This window comes from Chelonus insularis, unplaced genomic scaffold (genome assembly GCF_013357705.1).
Source record: "Chelonus insularis isolate UGA/USDA-ARS -01 unplaced genomic scaffold, ASM1335770v1 contig_94_pilon, whole genome shotgun sequence".
Taxonomy (NCBI): Eukaryota; Metazoa; Arthropoda; class Insecta; order Hymenoptera; family Braconidae; genus Chelonus; species Chelonus insularis.
In genome coordinates this window covers 3,211,680-3,231,406 of record NW_023276783.1, presented here as the reverse complement: position 1 = coordinate 3,231,406, position 19,727 = coordinate 3,211,680, and the positions used below count along the sequence as shown (strand labels likewise).

Here is a 19,727-nt window from a genome sequence, read left to right as displayed (position 1 = left end):
TCAATAATACTGGTTGTTATCCAGTTATATTTTTATTCACAACAAACTTTGATTTTTAATTTTATTGATGTGTTTATATATGAATGCAATTCTATCTTTCTCCAATTATTAATGTTAAAGTCATTAGTAGTATTTTTTATTTTAATTTTTTTCCACTTAACACATTTGCATGAATCTGTTGATTATTCTCAATTAAGTGTACGAGAAAAATTAAAAAAAGTGTAAATAACAGTAACGAGATTATTCTGTCAATATTGGTCTTAAACAGCACCACCCAGAATTGTAAATATCAAGTGTATGTAAAAGTAAATGTTATTATTTGTTCTAAGGTATGCCAGATTTGCCAGTAAATAAAGTTATGTGATATTCATTTTGGATGTCCAGTCATGGCTAAGTGTATGCTTCTACAGAACCATTACTGGATGATAACTTCATATCAGTCCCAATACTGGCCCAATGATAGACCTGTTGTGTATTCCTCCTACAATTGTTACTTTATATATTACTGAATATTTTTTGTGAAGTTTCCTTTCGAATCTTTCAACATAATCCATCAGAATACTCGAACAAAGGATTCAATATTTTGCTTTTTAATTTAAATTTAATTTTATTATTAACACGAGGACACATAAATAAATGTGTTAATAGCTGTTATGTGTAATAAAAGTTAGGAAGAAAAAATATAAAAGCTGGATTATGAGATTTATCAAGAGACACTTATATAGATATTTATAAAGACTTACATTCAATGATGCAGACGTAGGGACGATGGTGATCATTCCACTGTTATCGCTACTGCCACCCCTCATGGTTTGTAGTTACTTATTTTTATCGAGAGGGTTCAGTGTATCTGCAACAAAAATCGATATTACATTATGAATCTATAAAAGCTGTGTATATTTGGTTCTTACAAGTGGAAAAAATTTTTTTTTGTTAGCAATTGAATTCTGTAAAAATAATTTTAATTAGATCAATACTAATTAGATCTTACGAATAAAAATTACAAATACAGAAAAATAATTGGCCAATAGACGACACATGGAAAGCGGATTCTATTGTGAAGAAATTATTTGATGAATGAAAACGTTCATATCTTCACTCCTACGATTTCCTTCCTACAAATGGCTTTGAAGTAATTAGAAAAAATAGATATGACAGCTTCCCAATAGATAGATAAAATAATAGATTTGTCTCGCAGTGTTACTATTCATCATAGAATGAAACTAAAATCAATAGCATTGAATGAAAATTTATTATTCTCGCTTTCTTTCCTATATGGTGTTATAAAATAGTAATTAAAATATCTAATTATCAACACTATAATTTGTGATAAAGTAATTAATTCGACATGATATTCAACATGGTTATTGATGCAAATTATATTTTATTTGCTCATTATCATCTATTTGTGTAATTAAATATACCTGAATCCACAAATTTTACTTATTTTAAATCTCCTAGATAAAATCTAGATTTTTTTTTGGAGAAAACTTACGTTTTTATCATGATGTTAGTTACTATTCAAGTCTGTTTTTATTCGCGATTTAAGGTAAACTTAAATTGGATTATAATCTAGGTACAGAGTAAAATTTATCCTGCAAAATGAAAGGAATAGTTTTATCATTTTGTAGGGTAAAATGTTACTATCTTGCAAGGCAAGGTTTTAGTTAACACTCAAAGATATTGGAAAATAACTTCTTGGCAATAAATAGAAAATTTGAGAAGTAAACTTTATTCAACAATTACTATTATCAATTTCAATTCATACTCGTTGATGACAGAAAGAATTTTTTTATCATCAACTATTACCCATGATCATCATTATTCTAGAGAATCAATAATCATCATCAATTATTTAAAAATTATTGTTGAAGACAGATAATGATTACATTGTAAATCTAAAGGTGTTATTTCAACAAAGCTGAACGAGTTAAATATGACGTCATCCATTTGATCAACATTGATGTCACTTTTTTCACGTGTCTAAGTGTGTATATTTAGCTGTGTTAAAAACCTGTCCACAACTTCAAAGCTTGAAAAATAATTTCTAGTTAATCTCCAAAAAAAACCCTTTTATTTTAATATTAAAATGAATTTTTATCATTGGAATATTTATGCAAATCAAGTAAACTAGTTTGAATAAAATATATCATCAAACTCACTTATCTAAGCATCTTACACAATAGATACTTAGCGAGCAAAATTGTTCGTATTTTTTACTCATAATCCATTTCTTTATAAAATCTATATAATACCAACTGTTGATTTGCGAGCATACATAAAACATAATGTTATATCTCATTCGCAAGCACTTTACAAACTATTCTTAAATGATGCATACATCAAGACATCAGTGGCAAAAGGACTAACAAGAGTGAGTGTTACATTGCAGAGAAGCCATGCATCAGGCTATACTCAAGCTTCTCTCTCTCTTCTCTTTGTAAGCGCATGCAGCTCGCCATCAAAGCGCTCTCTATATTTAGCTGAGCCTCAGCCGCCCGCCCACGAACTACCACGTACATCATACAAATGTGTATATAAACGCTGAATAGCTAGTAGTACCAACGATAAATGGAGAACATTCGATATATACCTAATAATGCATATATGTGCATATATATGCAGATTGAGCATCAAGTAAAGCAGTAAAGCATGCTTGACTAACATGTATACTTATGCCTGCACTTATGGATATCTACCTCAGCCTTAGTTGTACTCAGTTGATATTGTTTCAGAAATTATAGTTAAATGTGATTTGTTCATAAATTCAAGCAAAATCCACTTGATCGAACCTTGAGAAATAGACCAGAACTCATTCAATAGAATCATGCAGTATGGAGACTGTATGAAGATTAGGATTCATCATTGAATATAGATTATATGTAAACCTACATATAAGCCTATAACTCGTCAGTATGGAGTGCATAGCTTATTTAAGCTTTGATAGCACACTAAAGGGATAGTTAAATATAGAAGATACTACCACATGCAAAATTTAATCAGTCTATGAGATACTCAACAGATGATACAAACTAGGAACTAATTGTTGATTAGTTTTATCTTTGATGAGGATCGTCATAAATCAATTGCTGTTGAGGAGAATTTGAAAGATGATGATAGAGATACTTTCTTATAGGTGAGTGATATTTTTTAAAACATCCTGGTAAATATTTTCAGTAGAATAGTAACATTTCCATGCTTTTTTGTTTTAGAAATCACTGAAATGCGATTAAAGAGTTAGCATTCATTTTTTAAATATTCTGTTTCAGCAGAAGTTTAAATTCAAATAGAATATGTAGTTCACAGACATACGTACGATTCTGAAAAAAGCAACGAGCCAAAAAGTGGACATGTTATCTTCTGTTCGAGCACACCTCATTGGTTATAAAAATTTTTTTTCTCAATTGGATACTTTATTCATGGAGTATATTTCAATTTCTCAATATCAGTTAGAATTAGTAAAATATCTGGTCTGTACAGAGACTATTTTATTCAATAATTTGCTTCTGATGAAGAAATTTCTGTTGGATGCATATTAATACATTTTCTAATGAGAATAATTATAGGCATTTGAGCAAAGCCAACATTTAGCCGTAAACCCTACACGGAACGAAAGATCGAGTGAAAATTACCCTGCTATGTAATGTAATTATGATGCACCACACAAAAATAGTAAAAGTTACCGTGTACAGTGGATTTTTACCAAGTGAAAGGATTAATTACACTATGTTCCAGGTTAAATTTAACTTTTTTGGTGCAATATACCACGATCAACCTGCACGGTAGAATAATTTGCATTCCATCCTTCTTTCTGTGTACCACAAACTCTATAGCATTCAGTATGTTTTCCAAAAATCAATGCTATTCATTTTTACAAATGAGAAAATAATATTTTCATGCATACGCAAGTCTTTTTTATCAATTGATTTTAGAAGAGATGCATCCATATGGTAATTCATGAATAATATTTGTGTAAAAGCTATACTCTACTTTAGATAATTTTAACAAAATAACAGGACTAATTATTCCTTATATTTTTCTACAAATAGACTAATTTTTAACTGAAATTGGGTTTAATTTCTGTATAATCAAATAATATTGTAATAAAGCCAGATTTAAAATCGACTAATAATTATTTCAACATTCCAAGTGAAGCTTAAATTTGATATAGAATCAACTTGATGCTTGGCAAGCACTACGATAACTTTGAAATGGTTTAAAGGGTCCTTAATACATTCTACCAGAATGTTTGAACCGATCCTTGGAGCAAATTAAGATAAAGTGGCCCAACTTTATGGTATCAAACATTTATGGAGAAATTAATGTAACAGATTTGATGAACCAGGTCAAGGTAGTTGTCTAATAAAACGAAAGTATTAAGAATTTAATAAAATTTTAATAAAACTTTTATGATTATTCTTTGAATTTGTATTTTAAAATTGATCGTTTATTGTTACATAGATATTAAAAAATATAATTTTTTTTTTTTAACTTTATAAAGAATAGTTAGGAACATTTATTATTTAATAGTGATTTTCAATCGTTTTTTTAAAAGAGGGGAACCTTATTTTCTTAACAAAGGTGAAAGGAATTTTTAGCTTTTAAGTGAACATGAGTTTAATTACACAAATACCTGTAATAATTCTGAAGTAATGAAGATAATAAATTTTGCATTACGTACGGTTTGAGCCTGGTTGAAATAAATTGAAATTTAATTGATAAACAAATTTCATTATAATATTCAATATTCTGTTGATGTAAGCTATCATTTAATTTCATAAATGCACATGTGGCTATTGTTTAATGGCATATGCATATGATTAATTAATATTTTAATTATACAATAAAATATTTCAAGCTAATAATAAAAATAAGAAAAAAAAACAAAATTATACAGCTATAAATCAGATGGATATCTATCAAATAATGTTTGAGGTGTTTATAATTTATACACAGAAAAAAATTGTAATAATTTGTATTTAAAGGTCTATTAAACACCACTGTTAGTTAATCTACACTCACATTAAACAAATGTAAAAAAATATTGTAGAAATATATTTATTCCTCTTAAATAAATCCTTTTTTTTCAGTGTGTTTTTGGTGTTATGACTTCAAGAAATTCTTACAGACATGTAGTGGGTTCTTTGTTGGCATAATGAAGTACTCGTTCTGCTGTATATGTAACAATAAACATGCACAGTAATTCTTTTTAATATGAACATGAATGTTTTAAAAGCTATCGATTTGTAGATTTCAATTAAAATAAAACAAAAATTTTGTTCATTTCTTTTCTGAGTTTGTTGAAGAATCTAATACTTCATAACTCTTTGAAATCTATTAGGTATGTGATTTTTTTTTAGTAAAAGGGTAGACAAAATGGTTGGTAGTCTTGCATTCTCAGTGTCACTTGGTTTTGATGGTTCCAGCAGATCTGCATATGATGGATATATCTGGAGCTTAGCGTTGGAATTTCTTCCAAGATGAGTTTAATATTGAGGGGATGGTGTAACATGTCATTAGAAATATATATCATGATGCATCGACTAGGAGTTTCAATGTCTTGAGTTAAAATCTCTGAATAATTCTTGTTTAAATAAGTATCTAATTAATTTTCCATGAAACATACTTCCCCATCTTGTGTATCAACACCAGTGTGTAGGACAGTAACTATTATAGGGCGTCTAAATTTCTCAGCTTTCTTATGAATTTAGTTTATTTTTGTTTTCGCTTTTTAAGTAACTTGGTTCCTAGTTTCCCATGGACAGATTTTCGTTTAGCTTTGATTACTTGATGATCTTGTAGTTGAGATGATGGTTCTTGTTTGATAATAGATTCGTTCACACCTGTCATTAATACTATTATAGATATTGAATATAATTACGTTGCTTTTTGTTTTAGTCTTGAAGCAACTGTGCTTTAAAATAATATTTTCAAAATTAAAATTTTAGGTAAGTTTTTATTGATTTCTAATGAAGCTTGAAAATTTATTATTGAAATCTCTTCTTTGGTCTTCAGCCATGCCTAACTCAAGTTCCCATTCAGATAAAAATAATTATCTCCGAGTCCAAAGTCTGCTTACAATGATTTAATAAAACAAATAAATTTATGTAATTTTCTAAGAATCAATTATATCAAAAGCTATCTTTTGGATCATTGAAAATTTAATTATATACATTCGTTTTTCGGTTATAAATACTTCATAATCATTTTTTGTAGAAACTGTCATGTGATTCTACATTTAATAGAAATTTTATCTCTGGAATTTCTAATCATAATCATTAACATTTGAAATTACCATACCTCATTGTAAAATATTCACATGTTCATTAAAGAACAGTTTGTGCTTTCGATTTTCAACCTTAATATCTTCAGCTGTATACGATGAAGATAATAGTAAAATTATGTGATATAGTGGTTTCCAATATCATTGCATTAAATGGCTCATTAAACACATGATTATCAACTAATTGAGGATTTCTGAGCTTTCAAGAGTTGGATGATAATTCTCAATTTATTTTGATAATGATGTATTTATAAAGATCACATTTCAAAAATTATTTTAATAGCTGCTAGTAAAAAAAGCTTAGAAAAACCATTTAAAAATAAAGTAATCTCAAGCTTTCAACAGTTTATAGATAGAATAATCAAGTATCTCATTTCATATTACCAACTGTTAAAAAGAACTTTTTCTACATAATTTATTTAAGTCGTCTTATAATTAATTAGTGTAAAAATTATTTTCTTTTCTCCTTTTGCTTTTTCACTCCTGTTTGTTCTTCTGTTAATTGAATTCAAATGACAGTAAAATTGAAAACTTAATTTCATTTATGTTCATACAAATTACTTACACTATATACTATTTCTATTAATTTTTGTAAAATATACAACAGTTTATCATTGACCAATATCAACGAGCTAGTCCTGATCGAATTCAAACATCTCATTGTTCAAGTGTTACTACAATGTCAAAAATAGGTAAATTTAGTGGAATTTTACTGCTGATAATAAAATAAATGTTAATAAATTAAATAATTTAACATTTCACTAAGACTTTGAATAATTATCTAATAATAAGTAAAAGTAAACTTAGCACTTTTTTAATCAGTGAATAATTACTGATAATTATTGACTATTTAATCTTAGAAAGTGTTAACATGGATTAAATATGCTTAAATAGTTATGCAATGTAGTAAATTATATAACTAAAACAGTTAAATACTATAAAATATATGAACTCTGAATAGCTTTTTATTTTGATTTTTTTTTTATACGCTCTCTTTGCTACCTGATCCATTCTTACCCAGAATGCGAACAGTTATCCTTCTGTCTTTCTGAATCCAGTTCTTTCTTCATGCTTTCACACGCACTCCCATCAAAAAACAATAGCTCTATCTGGTGGTTTGCAAATGTCTTACATTGTCGTGTTTTTCTCAATTCTTCTATGACTTTTTATAGGCATGTTTTTATTCAAATTCTCCTGCTGAGTATCTTTTTCATCTGCTATATTTCCAGTAAATATATGTGTAGTTTAATGCTCATCACTAATCCTAGAATGTTTTTTTTTTCAATTTTATTTAAAAAAATTTTAAATACCAACAATGAAAGTTATTTTTAATATCTTCAAGTAATTTCTTGTAAAGTGAAAATCTAAAACTCTTAATACTCATCACATTTAAAGCTTAAATTAATTATTATTAAGATTTTAATTCAACTATAGAATATAGAATATTAAAAAATTCTAAGACATCCTGGTTCCAAGAAAGATGACATAAAATGTACACTTTAGGCACTAAGAAAAGAAAATAATTAGAATAGATTTAACACAATTTAATATTAATTAGACTTCTCTGTTCACCTCTCAGTTTCAACTACTTATTTATTAATCTTTATCTTCTAATTATGAGTTTCTTCAACGAACATCAGATAAGTCGCTAATGAATGCATACAAATTAAACATTTTAAATATTCCTTTTTAAATAGGAAATACATCTTTAAAAAATTGAACATAATTACATGTAAAATCATTCAAAATAAAATATTCAATGGACTGAATAATCTTGTTTATTAATTAATTTCTTCATTTACATTTTATAACATACAAATATCTGCACTAATTAACATTATAGATATTTGATGTTCAATATGTATAAATGTGTCACATCAATATCTACAAGATATTATATATTCACAAAATCACAGTCATAGCAACTATTGATTGCCCATTTATCGATCACCTAAAGAGGAATTTAATTTCATTAAAAACTGATCAACAGGTGGACAATCACTCTTGCATCCATAAAACAAAGATAAAGAAAACATATTTAATTACGGGCCCCTCTTTAATTCACACTCTGCCATTAGCAGTGTTAGATCCCAGGGAACATATCGAACACGCGAGTTTATTATTCCACGTTGATCCAATCAAGTGCAGTCAACGAAGCTCGTCACCACGAAATTGGATCGATGGAATTTCCTCCCTCATCTTTTTATGTACATACAGATATACGTCCTATCGTCCTACTCCCTACGTTGTTCCTATTTTATGAGGGAGACCACACGCGTGGTGGTTAACGAATGGCTCTATTTGCAAAACTGAATTATTACAAGATTTCAACTATTTCTCTGATCGATTATCAATTGAATTTTTTACCACTGATATTCGTTCCCCTTGAAAAAACTTGACTGTCTTTAATAAGATTCCTATTTTCTCTTTGCAGCAATTATAAGCAAGAAATTACCATAAAGACAGAAAAACATCTACTGATATTGAAATTGTTCTCTCCTTGTAATGTTTATAAACATTAAAAATTTACCTTCAATGGTAAAATGCAAAAAATGTGGGTCGAGGCACTTATTGTTTTTTTTTTCTCTTTTTACATAGTCACGTGACACTAACGTAACTATAAGCTACTGACAACTGCAGTATTTTTTCACCTCGTAATTTAACACAGAACTGCCACAAACAATAGTCGTCATACGAGTAGTATTAAAATGCAAAAAGGATAAAATTGTTTGGAATTTATTGAGAAACACTTTACTCTACACTTTTGCTCGTCTAACACAAAACTATAAGGACGTTTACATTCTCACGCAGGCGCAATCACGCTTTTTCACGACTCGATATCGTTGATTACGTCATACTTGTATACATATGTTGATAGTAGTCGTCACAAATCACACGTGCTTTGCGTTGGCGGGAGAAACATTTAAATTAGAATATGACTAAAGCAATATTACTGCTCATTCAAAAGTCATTCTTTTTATCCAGTTAAATTTGGATAATATTACTAATCAATTCTATTATTATAAATACAAATTATCTAATTGTATAAAATAAATCGTTACAACGGAATTACCCAGGAACATGGACGAAAAAATACGATAATGTTTCTGAGAAAATGAAGGACCTTGAGTTGGAGTAATCAATGAACCCTGGCACTAGCGCAGTTGGAAAGGTTCTCACGTGACGTCATTACTTTTTGATTTACGTTTCATTGCCTAACCCTGCATACTATATTTCAACTCGATAACAAATATCCAGCGATAGGCTGGTTTATACGGAAATGTCACGAATATATATTTAAATAATATCTAAGTTGTCTATAATCATAAAAGAATATTACATCAACTGCATATGCTTTTGATGTATTTGACTTAAATTCTGAGTTATTTTTAACTTTTGAATTATAAAAAATACCACATACTTAAATGAATAATAGAAAAATATGTTATTGTACTTTACTGTTTGTTTAATTACTGTTTATAATAGGATATAATCATTTGAACAATTAACCAGAAGGAATCTTGCAATTAAATAAATAGATAGTGAAATATTAAGTCTATTCTCGGATGGAAAAAAATCTCTTTCCGGTAAATACTCGTATAGTTTTTATCTATTTACAATATTATTATTTTTTATGTAAGTTTCATGAATTTATATATCTATTTTTTGAAAATGAAATAGTGAAAATTATTAACAATTACAGCGAAATACTGAATGTTGGCTAATTCTGCAATGATGTTTACTGTTTTATGATTGGAGAGTATGTTGAAAAATAGTTTTTTTTTTATAATCGTCAAGAGAATTTAAAAGTGGATAATTGTGGAGATAAACAGTGCAGATAACATCTAAAGATAACGTGGAGCACAGATAATTCAAATTTACACGATTTAAAAAATTTTGTATCAAATGAGTATTGCTCTAAGGATTTATTAATCTATAATAAATGTATTTATTTTAATCTTTAAACTATTTTAATTTTAAAAGCATCATTAAAAGATGATATTTAGTAAGTCTACTAATGTTTGATTAATAAAAAAAATAGTTTTTAGAAATGTAATTTTATTTATAAATTCCATAACAAATTATTATTATTACAATGATTATAATAATAATTATTATTCTCAAAATTTACTTTAAAACGTTTAGTTATAAAAGGCTTATGCATAATTATAAATCGATGACTGTACTCAATAAACAATGATTTCACAAAAAAAAAATTCAATAAACCTAACTATATTGAAGTTTATCACATTCTCAATTATAATTTGCTATTAATATTACTTGAATTTCTTCTTATTACATTATTTTACTAATTCGTCACTTGTTTCAGTCTTTAATCACTTTCATAATTATTTATTCTGACCATTTAAATAACTTCCACATTCGGTGAATGTTGTGCATCACAATATTGTGATCAAAAACACAATTAGTCATTTGTTTGAATGTTACGACAAGTTTGAAAACAAATAATATTTTATTCATTTAATAAAATAAAATGATTTTATTAAAATATTCATAATTTTATTGTAGTATTAATATTATTGTGCTAATAATACTATTATTATAAAAAATAATAGTTATCATAAATGTTTTCAGAATCGACAGAGCCATCACAACCCTTCTGCAAGACACAACTCGGCAGTAAAGATAAAGCTTTTGCAGCCGATAAAATCACACTCCGCGGTGTTAAATTACCAACCCTCATAGAGAGGTTGGAGGGTAAGTTTGACGTAATAAAGAGAGATATATTGAATGTACAAGTGAGAGAACTACACGGGTGGGCGGTTTAATGATTTTGACTTGCGCATAAAGGGTTCCAACTACAGAGCTTTGAAAGCTCGACGAAAGATGGAGACGGTGCATTACGATCTGATGTTCGAGACGCCCTTTAGATCCTATTTCTTGTAGTTGACAATAGAAAAAACCTTCAACTATAATTTCCAACTTTCCAGCTATTAAAAACCTGACCTACTGAATGATGAGAAAACTTTCCCTAAGCTGCTATTGTGTCGAAAAAAAAGGTGAACATTTTTACAAATTCCAGTTAAAAATTGTGAAAGTCGTCGGAGAGAGATGATGAAATTTTCAACAAATACTCAAGGTCTAAAAAAGAATTAAAATCGTTAGTTTAACAAAAATTGAAAGAGTAGATGTATATCAAACGATCTTTAGTAACGCTCAAATGACGCAGCAGAAATTTCTAGAAACTCACGGCGTTCCAACGAGAATCGGAGCTCCTGATACGCGTAAAAATGGCCGACGTCTGTTTATATAACACCGAGAACTCAAATAAAACTCACTGCTCCAAAGACTTGAGATTATTTTACTGATATATAATTACAGTACATAAATGTAGACTGACTTTCATCAGATTCATCAAAGTAATCATCATTATTTTTATATAATTTACGAGAAAATTTGAGGATCAATACCAAGTATCTTTGTTACAGACTAAAATGTTCTCATAAGCATTATATATCACTATTGTAAGTTGATGACTACGTGACTTGGAGCTAAATTGAACCAGATAAACATTTTTTTCGTTGAGCCGTGATATTTCAAGAGCAATAATCAGTAATTTACCATTTTTTCAATGCTCTTAATTTCATGGTGAATTGTTGAAGAGGTGCTAGAAGAGGTATTTGTGATCCCCGCCCTCGAATCTCCTGATATTCGTCCCCTTATACATCGAAACAAATTCCCCCAAGCGTCTAGCCAATCTTCCCCGTCGATTTTGCCCGGAGCCAGTGCACAAAGCCAGAACAAAGTGAAACGTGAGGAAGTAAACCGTGAATGTCTCCTAATACATACGGTTTCAATTTTTGTAATGAAAAAAAAAAGGCTGGACAACCTCTTCAACAAGAATACCCTGATCTTCGTCCCCTCGTTGCCTAACAACGAGACCAACCCTCGTATCACTCAAATGCCTCACAAGAGATATTTGAGGCTCGAAAGACTCGGAGTATATTTTTTTACTTGAAATTTGTAAAGAACACAAAATACCTCTTCATTGAAAAATACTTCAAGTTATGTTGCTTTTGCTCCTAATACACATATAGGCGGCTTATTTCACTGACAACCGAGTCTGCGTCGCCTGTGCACGCCATCTTGCACGTCTGCGTCTCGCCGCCCATGCAACCAGGACAGTATAAATTTATCTTTGATAAAACTACGCTTCAGGTAGCGTCAGCATTCACATCTCGCTCTCTTGCTGCTGTCGCCAATTCTTTCTCTTACGTTTCTCTGATAATCCGTAAGACTCCAGGGACGTCGTTCATATACACATGAGAATAGGCAGTAGTTTCAAGCAAAAGAGAGATATCTGCTCGCCATTTATGGAAGAAACGAGGAGAAGGCTTCGTTTGTATTCAGATAACATAAGTGAGAGAAAGCTTCATGCTCTCCATGTCAATGCTATATACTCTACTGCGTTCTATATATTGTTTCATTTATTTCAGTTAAAAATAACTAAATGTCAGATCTCATCAACTATTATTCCATATTTTCTAAGTTAATTGAAAACTATTTTATTAATTTAATAAACTTTATAAACAATAATAATTTTTTATAACTTTAGAAGTGTTTTATTTCTTTAAAACATCAATAATTATGTAAAGTATCATGCAGTTTGGTAATTTCTAAATGTTTTTTTTTTTATTTTCGTATCAAAGTGTAGTAGAAGAAATAAATTTATGTTAAACTTTTTATTATTTGTTGATTACAAAAGAGTAGAGTGGGCGATGAATATTAGATTGAATATTTTCTCAATTACAAGAATTGTTATTGAATGATAAAAAATCATTACGAAAGGCAACAGTCACGATTTACGAATATAGACATCTAGAGACCACGTGCGGATCGTGAGTTCTCCTTCGCGGTTGACTCGGCACGCCGCGGGATTCTACTCAGAGAATGTCAGTGACCTCTGAAGGAAAAGTGAGGGCCGACGTTGAGAGTATCGATTCGTCTATTTGGGAAAAAGTTGGCCAGCCTATACTTGTCAATACATCTGCGCTGAATCGTTACAATATTTTCATCAGCTCAATTGGAATGTAAAATTGTTTTTATAAATAAAATATACATTGTAAGATCATCAATAATAGAAGTGATATAAAAGTAGTATACAAGAAAGGATGCTTCCGGAATTTTCGGGGATGAAGGGATGAAAAATATATGAAATATGTGGATAACTTTGGTAAGCAGCAGACGGTCAAAAACTCGCAGAACCAGACCTTTTTTTCTTTCTTTTACTTGTTCATTCCCTTCGTCCCCACCACCTACGATCATTCTTGCTCATTCATTTCAACTTACGTCCTTCCAAAGCCACCTCGGTCGGCTTTTAAGCCAGCACTTAGTCTTCTCTTTGTTCTTACGTGTGCTCCTCGCAATTCATACACATCACTTGAACCTCTTAAAAACTTAGCATAATCTCAAGCCTTACATGATGATGACTCGATGTAATTTTGTTATTGATGGTAAGTCAGGGATGAACATTATTCAAATGAAAATTTTAAAAAGAAAAAATAACGAATGTACGTTATATTAAGAAATAATAATAAATAAGGAAGACATGGATATGCAATGAGTAGAGGAATAAATACTCTCCTTGCCTCGTTGACGACATTATTCTCTAGCATTTGCATTCGAGTCGACGGACCGGTAGACGAGATATCGATTTGCAGGTGGCTGCCCCTTGAGAATTGCTTACAATACGATTTATTACATGGAACCACCTGCTCTCGAAATCTCAACGCCCAACTCCACAGCCCCGTAATAGCAGTGCGTCGGAGGATGCATTTTATCTGTGAAATACTTATTTGACATCTTCTTCCTTTCAGCGAGTGACTTGGCTAGTGTTTTCAAAACTTCAATAGAATTAACAAGAATTATACTCGATAGAAGAAAATTGTTTTTATTGGTTTGTAATAATTTACTCGAAATTCTGGATAAGTTTCAAAAGTTGTGTGATAAATTTATATAGAGGAAAGAATTGCGTGAAAATTACCCTGTAATTCGAGGTAACTGTGGTACTTTGCACGGAAGAAGTACAATTGATCCTGTGAAATAATAAAATTTATCCGACTAGAAAAGAATTTTTGACTAAGTGAAAGGGAAAACTTTACCGTCTCAAAAAGTAAATATTGTTGTCGGTGCAGTGTATTTGGATTGCAAATTCATTCATATGCACTTCTGAGTTGATATTTAATCTTTTTATCTCAAATTCTAGCCATATTTTTAAAATACAGCCAAGTTTCATATGGCATGATAGGAAGGAATAAAATAATTAAATTCAGCTAAGAATTTGATTTGATTTTCCAGTGATAAAATTTCGTGCCGAGGTTTCATTTTGTTGCATTTAAACCCACTTTTGCTATTCGATCTAAAATATTACGGAAATTTATTCGAGTTGAATTGAAACCAGTGATAATAATCAAAAACTAATTGCAATAATTATAAATTAAGATTTGCTAGTGGTACTGATAACTTCACTTGGTAATTCGTTTCACAAGTGCAATCTTGATTCAAGAGCACTTAAGTGTTTTTATCTCATTTATATCAATAATTAAGTCAACTGAAGATAAAAAACTAAGTCAAAACTGAATTCAATTATTCATATATTATAATCAATAAAGAAGAAGCTCGTTTATTTTACTCTTTAACTAATATTTATTACACACATACCAATGATACCTTCTATCATAGTCGTTATCGAAATTAATTGCACTTTGATAGAATTATTATGAGATTAATGAGATGATTTAAATTAGAAAAATATCGAAGTAATATTAAATGCTTTATTATAAATTCAATATTATCCGTAATCATTATCATTAAAATGTTTTGTAATGCATTGATTCCGTATCAGAAAACTTTAAATATGTTTAATCATATTCGCAAGTGTGAAAAAATTTTAACGATTTCTGATAAAATGGGTTCTGACCACTTAAACCATTATCATCCATATATGGAAAACTATATGAAAAAAGACATTAGAAGAATTTTTTTCAAAGTGGAAGGGTAAATTTTATCATCTTCCAGGGTAAATTATACTATCACACATGGCCAGTTTTATTCTGTCTGTGTAGTACTGCTGCACATGTACCATCATTATCCTAAATTACAAGATAATTTTCACTTAACTCTTCTCTCAACGTGAGTAAAAATAAAGAGGGTTAATCTAAAAAGTATTCCAAGAGCTGATATTTACATTAATTAATTTTACAGCATACCTATGAACAAAATTGGACAGAAAAGAATGCTCTGCAAGATTTTTCCTCTTTATTCACGACGATTTTCACAAGGAATAAAGGATTAAGCAAAAATTATCCGGTAGAATAGTACAATTTGACCCTACAAAATGGTGAAGTTTTTCTGTTATAGAGTGAATTTACTTCATACCCAAAATAACCCTCAATTGTAGGATAATTTTTACTAAATCTTCTATTTCGTGGATGAATTTTTAAAACATTATCTTAAAAATTTAAAGATTTCTTACAGAAATATAATATATTTCTTGAAGTATTCTCTGATAATTAGCCCGAAGGTCTAATAATGTAAAATTGTTACAAGTTATAAATTTTTTAATCACTATTACATGTAAAGTATAGCTCACACTCATTGCTTCATTTAAATTTTTCACTGTCACACTTATTGTTAAATAGACAACTATCTCTAAAGAATTAGTCCACTTTTCTCGTGAGATTTTGTATCGAAATTAAACGTTTATCAATTGAAACATTGTAAAATAAACATGTACATATGTCTGAAATATATTTGTCATATCAGAAAGCAATTCAATTAATTAGCCAAAGCAATCAAATAATTAAAAAAAAAATAATCCGCTCTTTAGAATACCTTTTACCTTTAAATCTTAGGTCTTTGAGTATATTATATAAAGTGGCAATTAAATAATCCATTTGGAGCTTAAATAGATTCAAATTTAGTAATGAAAAATGTTCCAACAAAGAACGTTCAAGTAATAGAATTTTTTCAATAGAATCAATCGTCTCGAGTTCTCCAATCCTCTTATTTTTTTTAACTATATTGTGTTCTCTTTACTAATCGATGAAATTCCAATAATAATATTAGCTCTAAAATTATTAAGAAAAATTTTTCTACACTTTGTAGTATGAATTTATAAATTTAGTAATTAAATATTAATCAAAGCTATTTTTTTTATTAATAATTAACAACGAAAGAGACAAAAAGTTAAAATAAAAAACATCGAAAGGAATATTTTATGAAATAAGAATAGTATTTCTAGAATAACTTCCAAATGATATTGTGAAAACAGCAAAAATAGTCACATTAAAATATGTTCTTTACACTTTAAACTTGATTTCGCAGCGTCTGCGTCCCACTTGTTGATATTATAGACTTTCATTCTTAGAGCTGGAAGTGAGTTCCCACGCATTAATTCTTTCAGTTTTACTACTTATTCTTTCATCAGTTAATAAAATTTTGAACACCTTCCTCGGTTAATTAAATAAATCATTAGATTCCAATTTATAAAGTGTATCATACACTCTCGCAGAGGAAGTGAATAAAACAGCCAGTTATTTTCGTGAAACATCTTCGTGCTTGAGCTCAAGGTCCAGCTAAGAGGGACGCGCACGACTCTTGTATGAAATAAATCACAGCTATTTTCAGTGCGTTCCTCGGCCACAAATGTGCTTGGCTATTATTTTGAGGCGCCATTGCGTCGTTTGCCGGATAGTAATTTTTGAAATAATCTGTTATATATTTACATAAATACTTAAGTAATTAATAGTACATAGCTTTAGAAGTCTAACGAGACACTAAAGAGTCAGTAAATTATCACAACTAGTAAAAAAAAAAAAAAGGCATTAAAAAGAAAATTGCAGCAATTTTTTTATTTCTTTCCCTTTTAAAGTAAGGAGTCTTACAGGAAGTGACTGAGAAGCATCGAGTATATAAGAGGGGAGAATAATAAAAGCAGAAGGAATAATGAACCGTAGAATCCCCACATTAGTCGATGAATTTATTCATGAGTTTTGGTTGCCTACTTTTTTTCTTTTCAAAGTCTTCATTTATATTTACCTTTCTTCCTACCATATTGCTATCAGCTTTTGATAATAACAACCAAGAGAAAAGCATTTATGAATGCACGAAAAATATATGTATTCAGTGAAGAAAAATATATGGACGAATAGATCATGTCTAAAAAGGGTATACTTTTACACTCGAGTATTATATCACTCATTAAATTGATGAGTAATAGTCGTCTGGTGATGTAATGTCTTTTAAATAAATTATATAGTGACAATTATTTAACTAGAAATGAGAACGATTTAAAGTTTCAAAGTGAATTAACTGCTTTATAAAAGAAAAAATTTTTAAAAAGCCATAGAAATTCGAAGAAAGTAAAAATCAATAAACTTAACTCCTTTCATACTTGAGAATAAAGCTTACTTCTATTCCGATGCACGTATGCTCTAGTTTATACACACACATGACAAAGAGAAAATTTTTTCGTCAATTCTCAAGTAGAATACACAAAATATTCGTACTTTTCACTAACTGATAAATTTGTTTTGTTGATAAATTAATTTCGCGATAATTGAAGTGCATTAAAAAATAACTTATTTTTGGAGTAATTCAATAAAAATGTCATTTAAATGAGGTTCTAAAAGATCATTTCACATTAAATATTAATATGAAGCTATTTTTTATACAGTAATAAAAGAAAGAATGACTAAAAGACTCTTTCATAGTTTGTAATAAAAATTATCATTTTGAAATAAAGAAGAAATATTGAGAAAAATATTGCAGAAAACTATGAACTATAGAGTAATGTACTAAACTAGAGTATACTTATTTTCGATCACCAATCAATAATCAAACATAGTTTGACTATATACATTGCGAATGTTTATACCACGGGAATCATTTTTCACACAGATTTATGTGCGATTATGAAAAAATTTAGTGTTGTAATGGTTTCAAATAAACCGAAACATCCTCAAATGTAATAATTAATAATTCATCAAATTTTTAGTGTTCGTTTAAATATTTTACTCAAAAATAGTGATTATTGTGATGAAAATTTTATGAAATAATATTTAATCCATCAACTTGTTGAATTAAGAAATGACTTATTAAAATTAAACGATTACTGCATTATAAAAAAATATATTATTTTCATATATGGAGTTGAATTGCAAAGCGTCTAAAGCATTACTACGAAGCCTATCATTGTTTGTAAAAATATATCCATAGGAAACTTATGAAGTGGCTAATGAATAGTTGCAGTTTACTCGGAATTATAGAGAATTCTTCTATTTCTAGATTCATATCTACTAAACTATCAAGTTATTTTTATCGTTCAAGCTATACTTATCGAAAAATCCAAGTTTTTATTCAAATTATAATTTTCACTAGAAAATTTCTTTTAACTCAAACGAGCTATCGCGTGTTAGTTAAGGTGAACTTAAGTAGAATAGAATTTACTATGTTTTTAAATAATTTGAAAATTACTGAATACCGTATTAACACTTACTTCTTGTAAATTTACCGTATTATATAAAAAATAACAATTTGATACTTGAGAATAAATTTTTCTCAAATGATTTAGACTTATTTCAAATAATACTCCAAAAAGGGTGAAAATTATTATAAGGAGAAATATTCCGCATTTTTGGAGTATTTTTACTGCCGATTAAACAATGTTGTCTTGCACTTTTGATTTGTTTGAAGTTTATCCATAATAAACATCATTGTTACTGCAAGAAGTCTTTTTGTCAACTTCCTAATTGCTGAATAAAATGAAGAAAAGTCTGAAGTATATCAAACCTGTTCAACTGGGAGTATTTGACTTACTCCAAACAAAAGAAAAATTGGTTAATTCAAAGTGATTAATGAGTTAATTCTTAAATATGAAAAACATTGAAATTATTATTGTTTATGAAGGAGAAATTTATTTTTAAATTTTAAGTAATGTTTGCTTAACACAAATTAAATATAAAAATGGATAAAAGTTCTTTGAAAACTTATCTAATGTATTATCGACATTTATTTTAAAATCTTGCTGTTTAAATTCCAAAGATTTCATTTTTTCTACCAGAAATATCATATTAAAACTTTCATTAACTTCTCTTCGTACTAAAAACATTAACTAAAACTATAAGAATATCCAGAGTTATAATTTATCTACTTCAACACATTAACCTAATAATACATCGTTATTCAAATCAAAATATGATACCGGAGTACTATTCTACCTTTCTTAATGCATGATCTTTTCAACCTTACATTTATATCTCTCTAAAAGATGGTATACCTGATAATATAAGTACATAAAAGAAAATACAAGAAAAAAACTAATGTAAGAACGTATATATATCGATATACATTTTTATGGTACAATAAGAAGAAGGAAGACAAGTCAAGAAGAAAGACAGAATGCTAGAAGGTGAACATGAAA

At 28.8% G+C, this 19,727-nt stretch overlaps 1 protein-coding gene across 6 annotated transcripts in view; it reads right to left on the bottom strand.

The window, feature by feature from the left end:
• Positions 1–19,727, bottom strand: part of Rab26 (RAS oncogene family member Rab26) — a 164,452-nt gene that overhangs the window by 56,824 nt on the left and 87,901 nt on the right. For 4 of the 6 annotated variants that reach the window (XM_035092595.1, XM_035092594.1, XM_035092593.1 and 1 more), the window contains one exon: positions 744–850. In XM_035092595.1, the coding sequence (XP_034948486.1) occupies positions 744–809 (66 nt within the window). In that variant the 5' untranslated portion in view covers positions 810–850. Of the gene's footprint in view, positions 1–743; positions 851–911; positions 1,049–8,813; positions 9,064–19,727 lie in introns of those variants that run through there. The other 2 variants (XM_035092597.1, XM_035092599.1) reach the window with 2 other exon arrangements.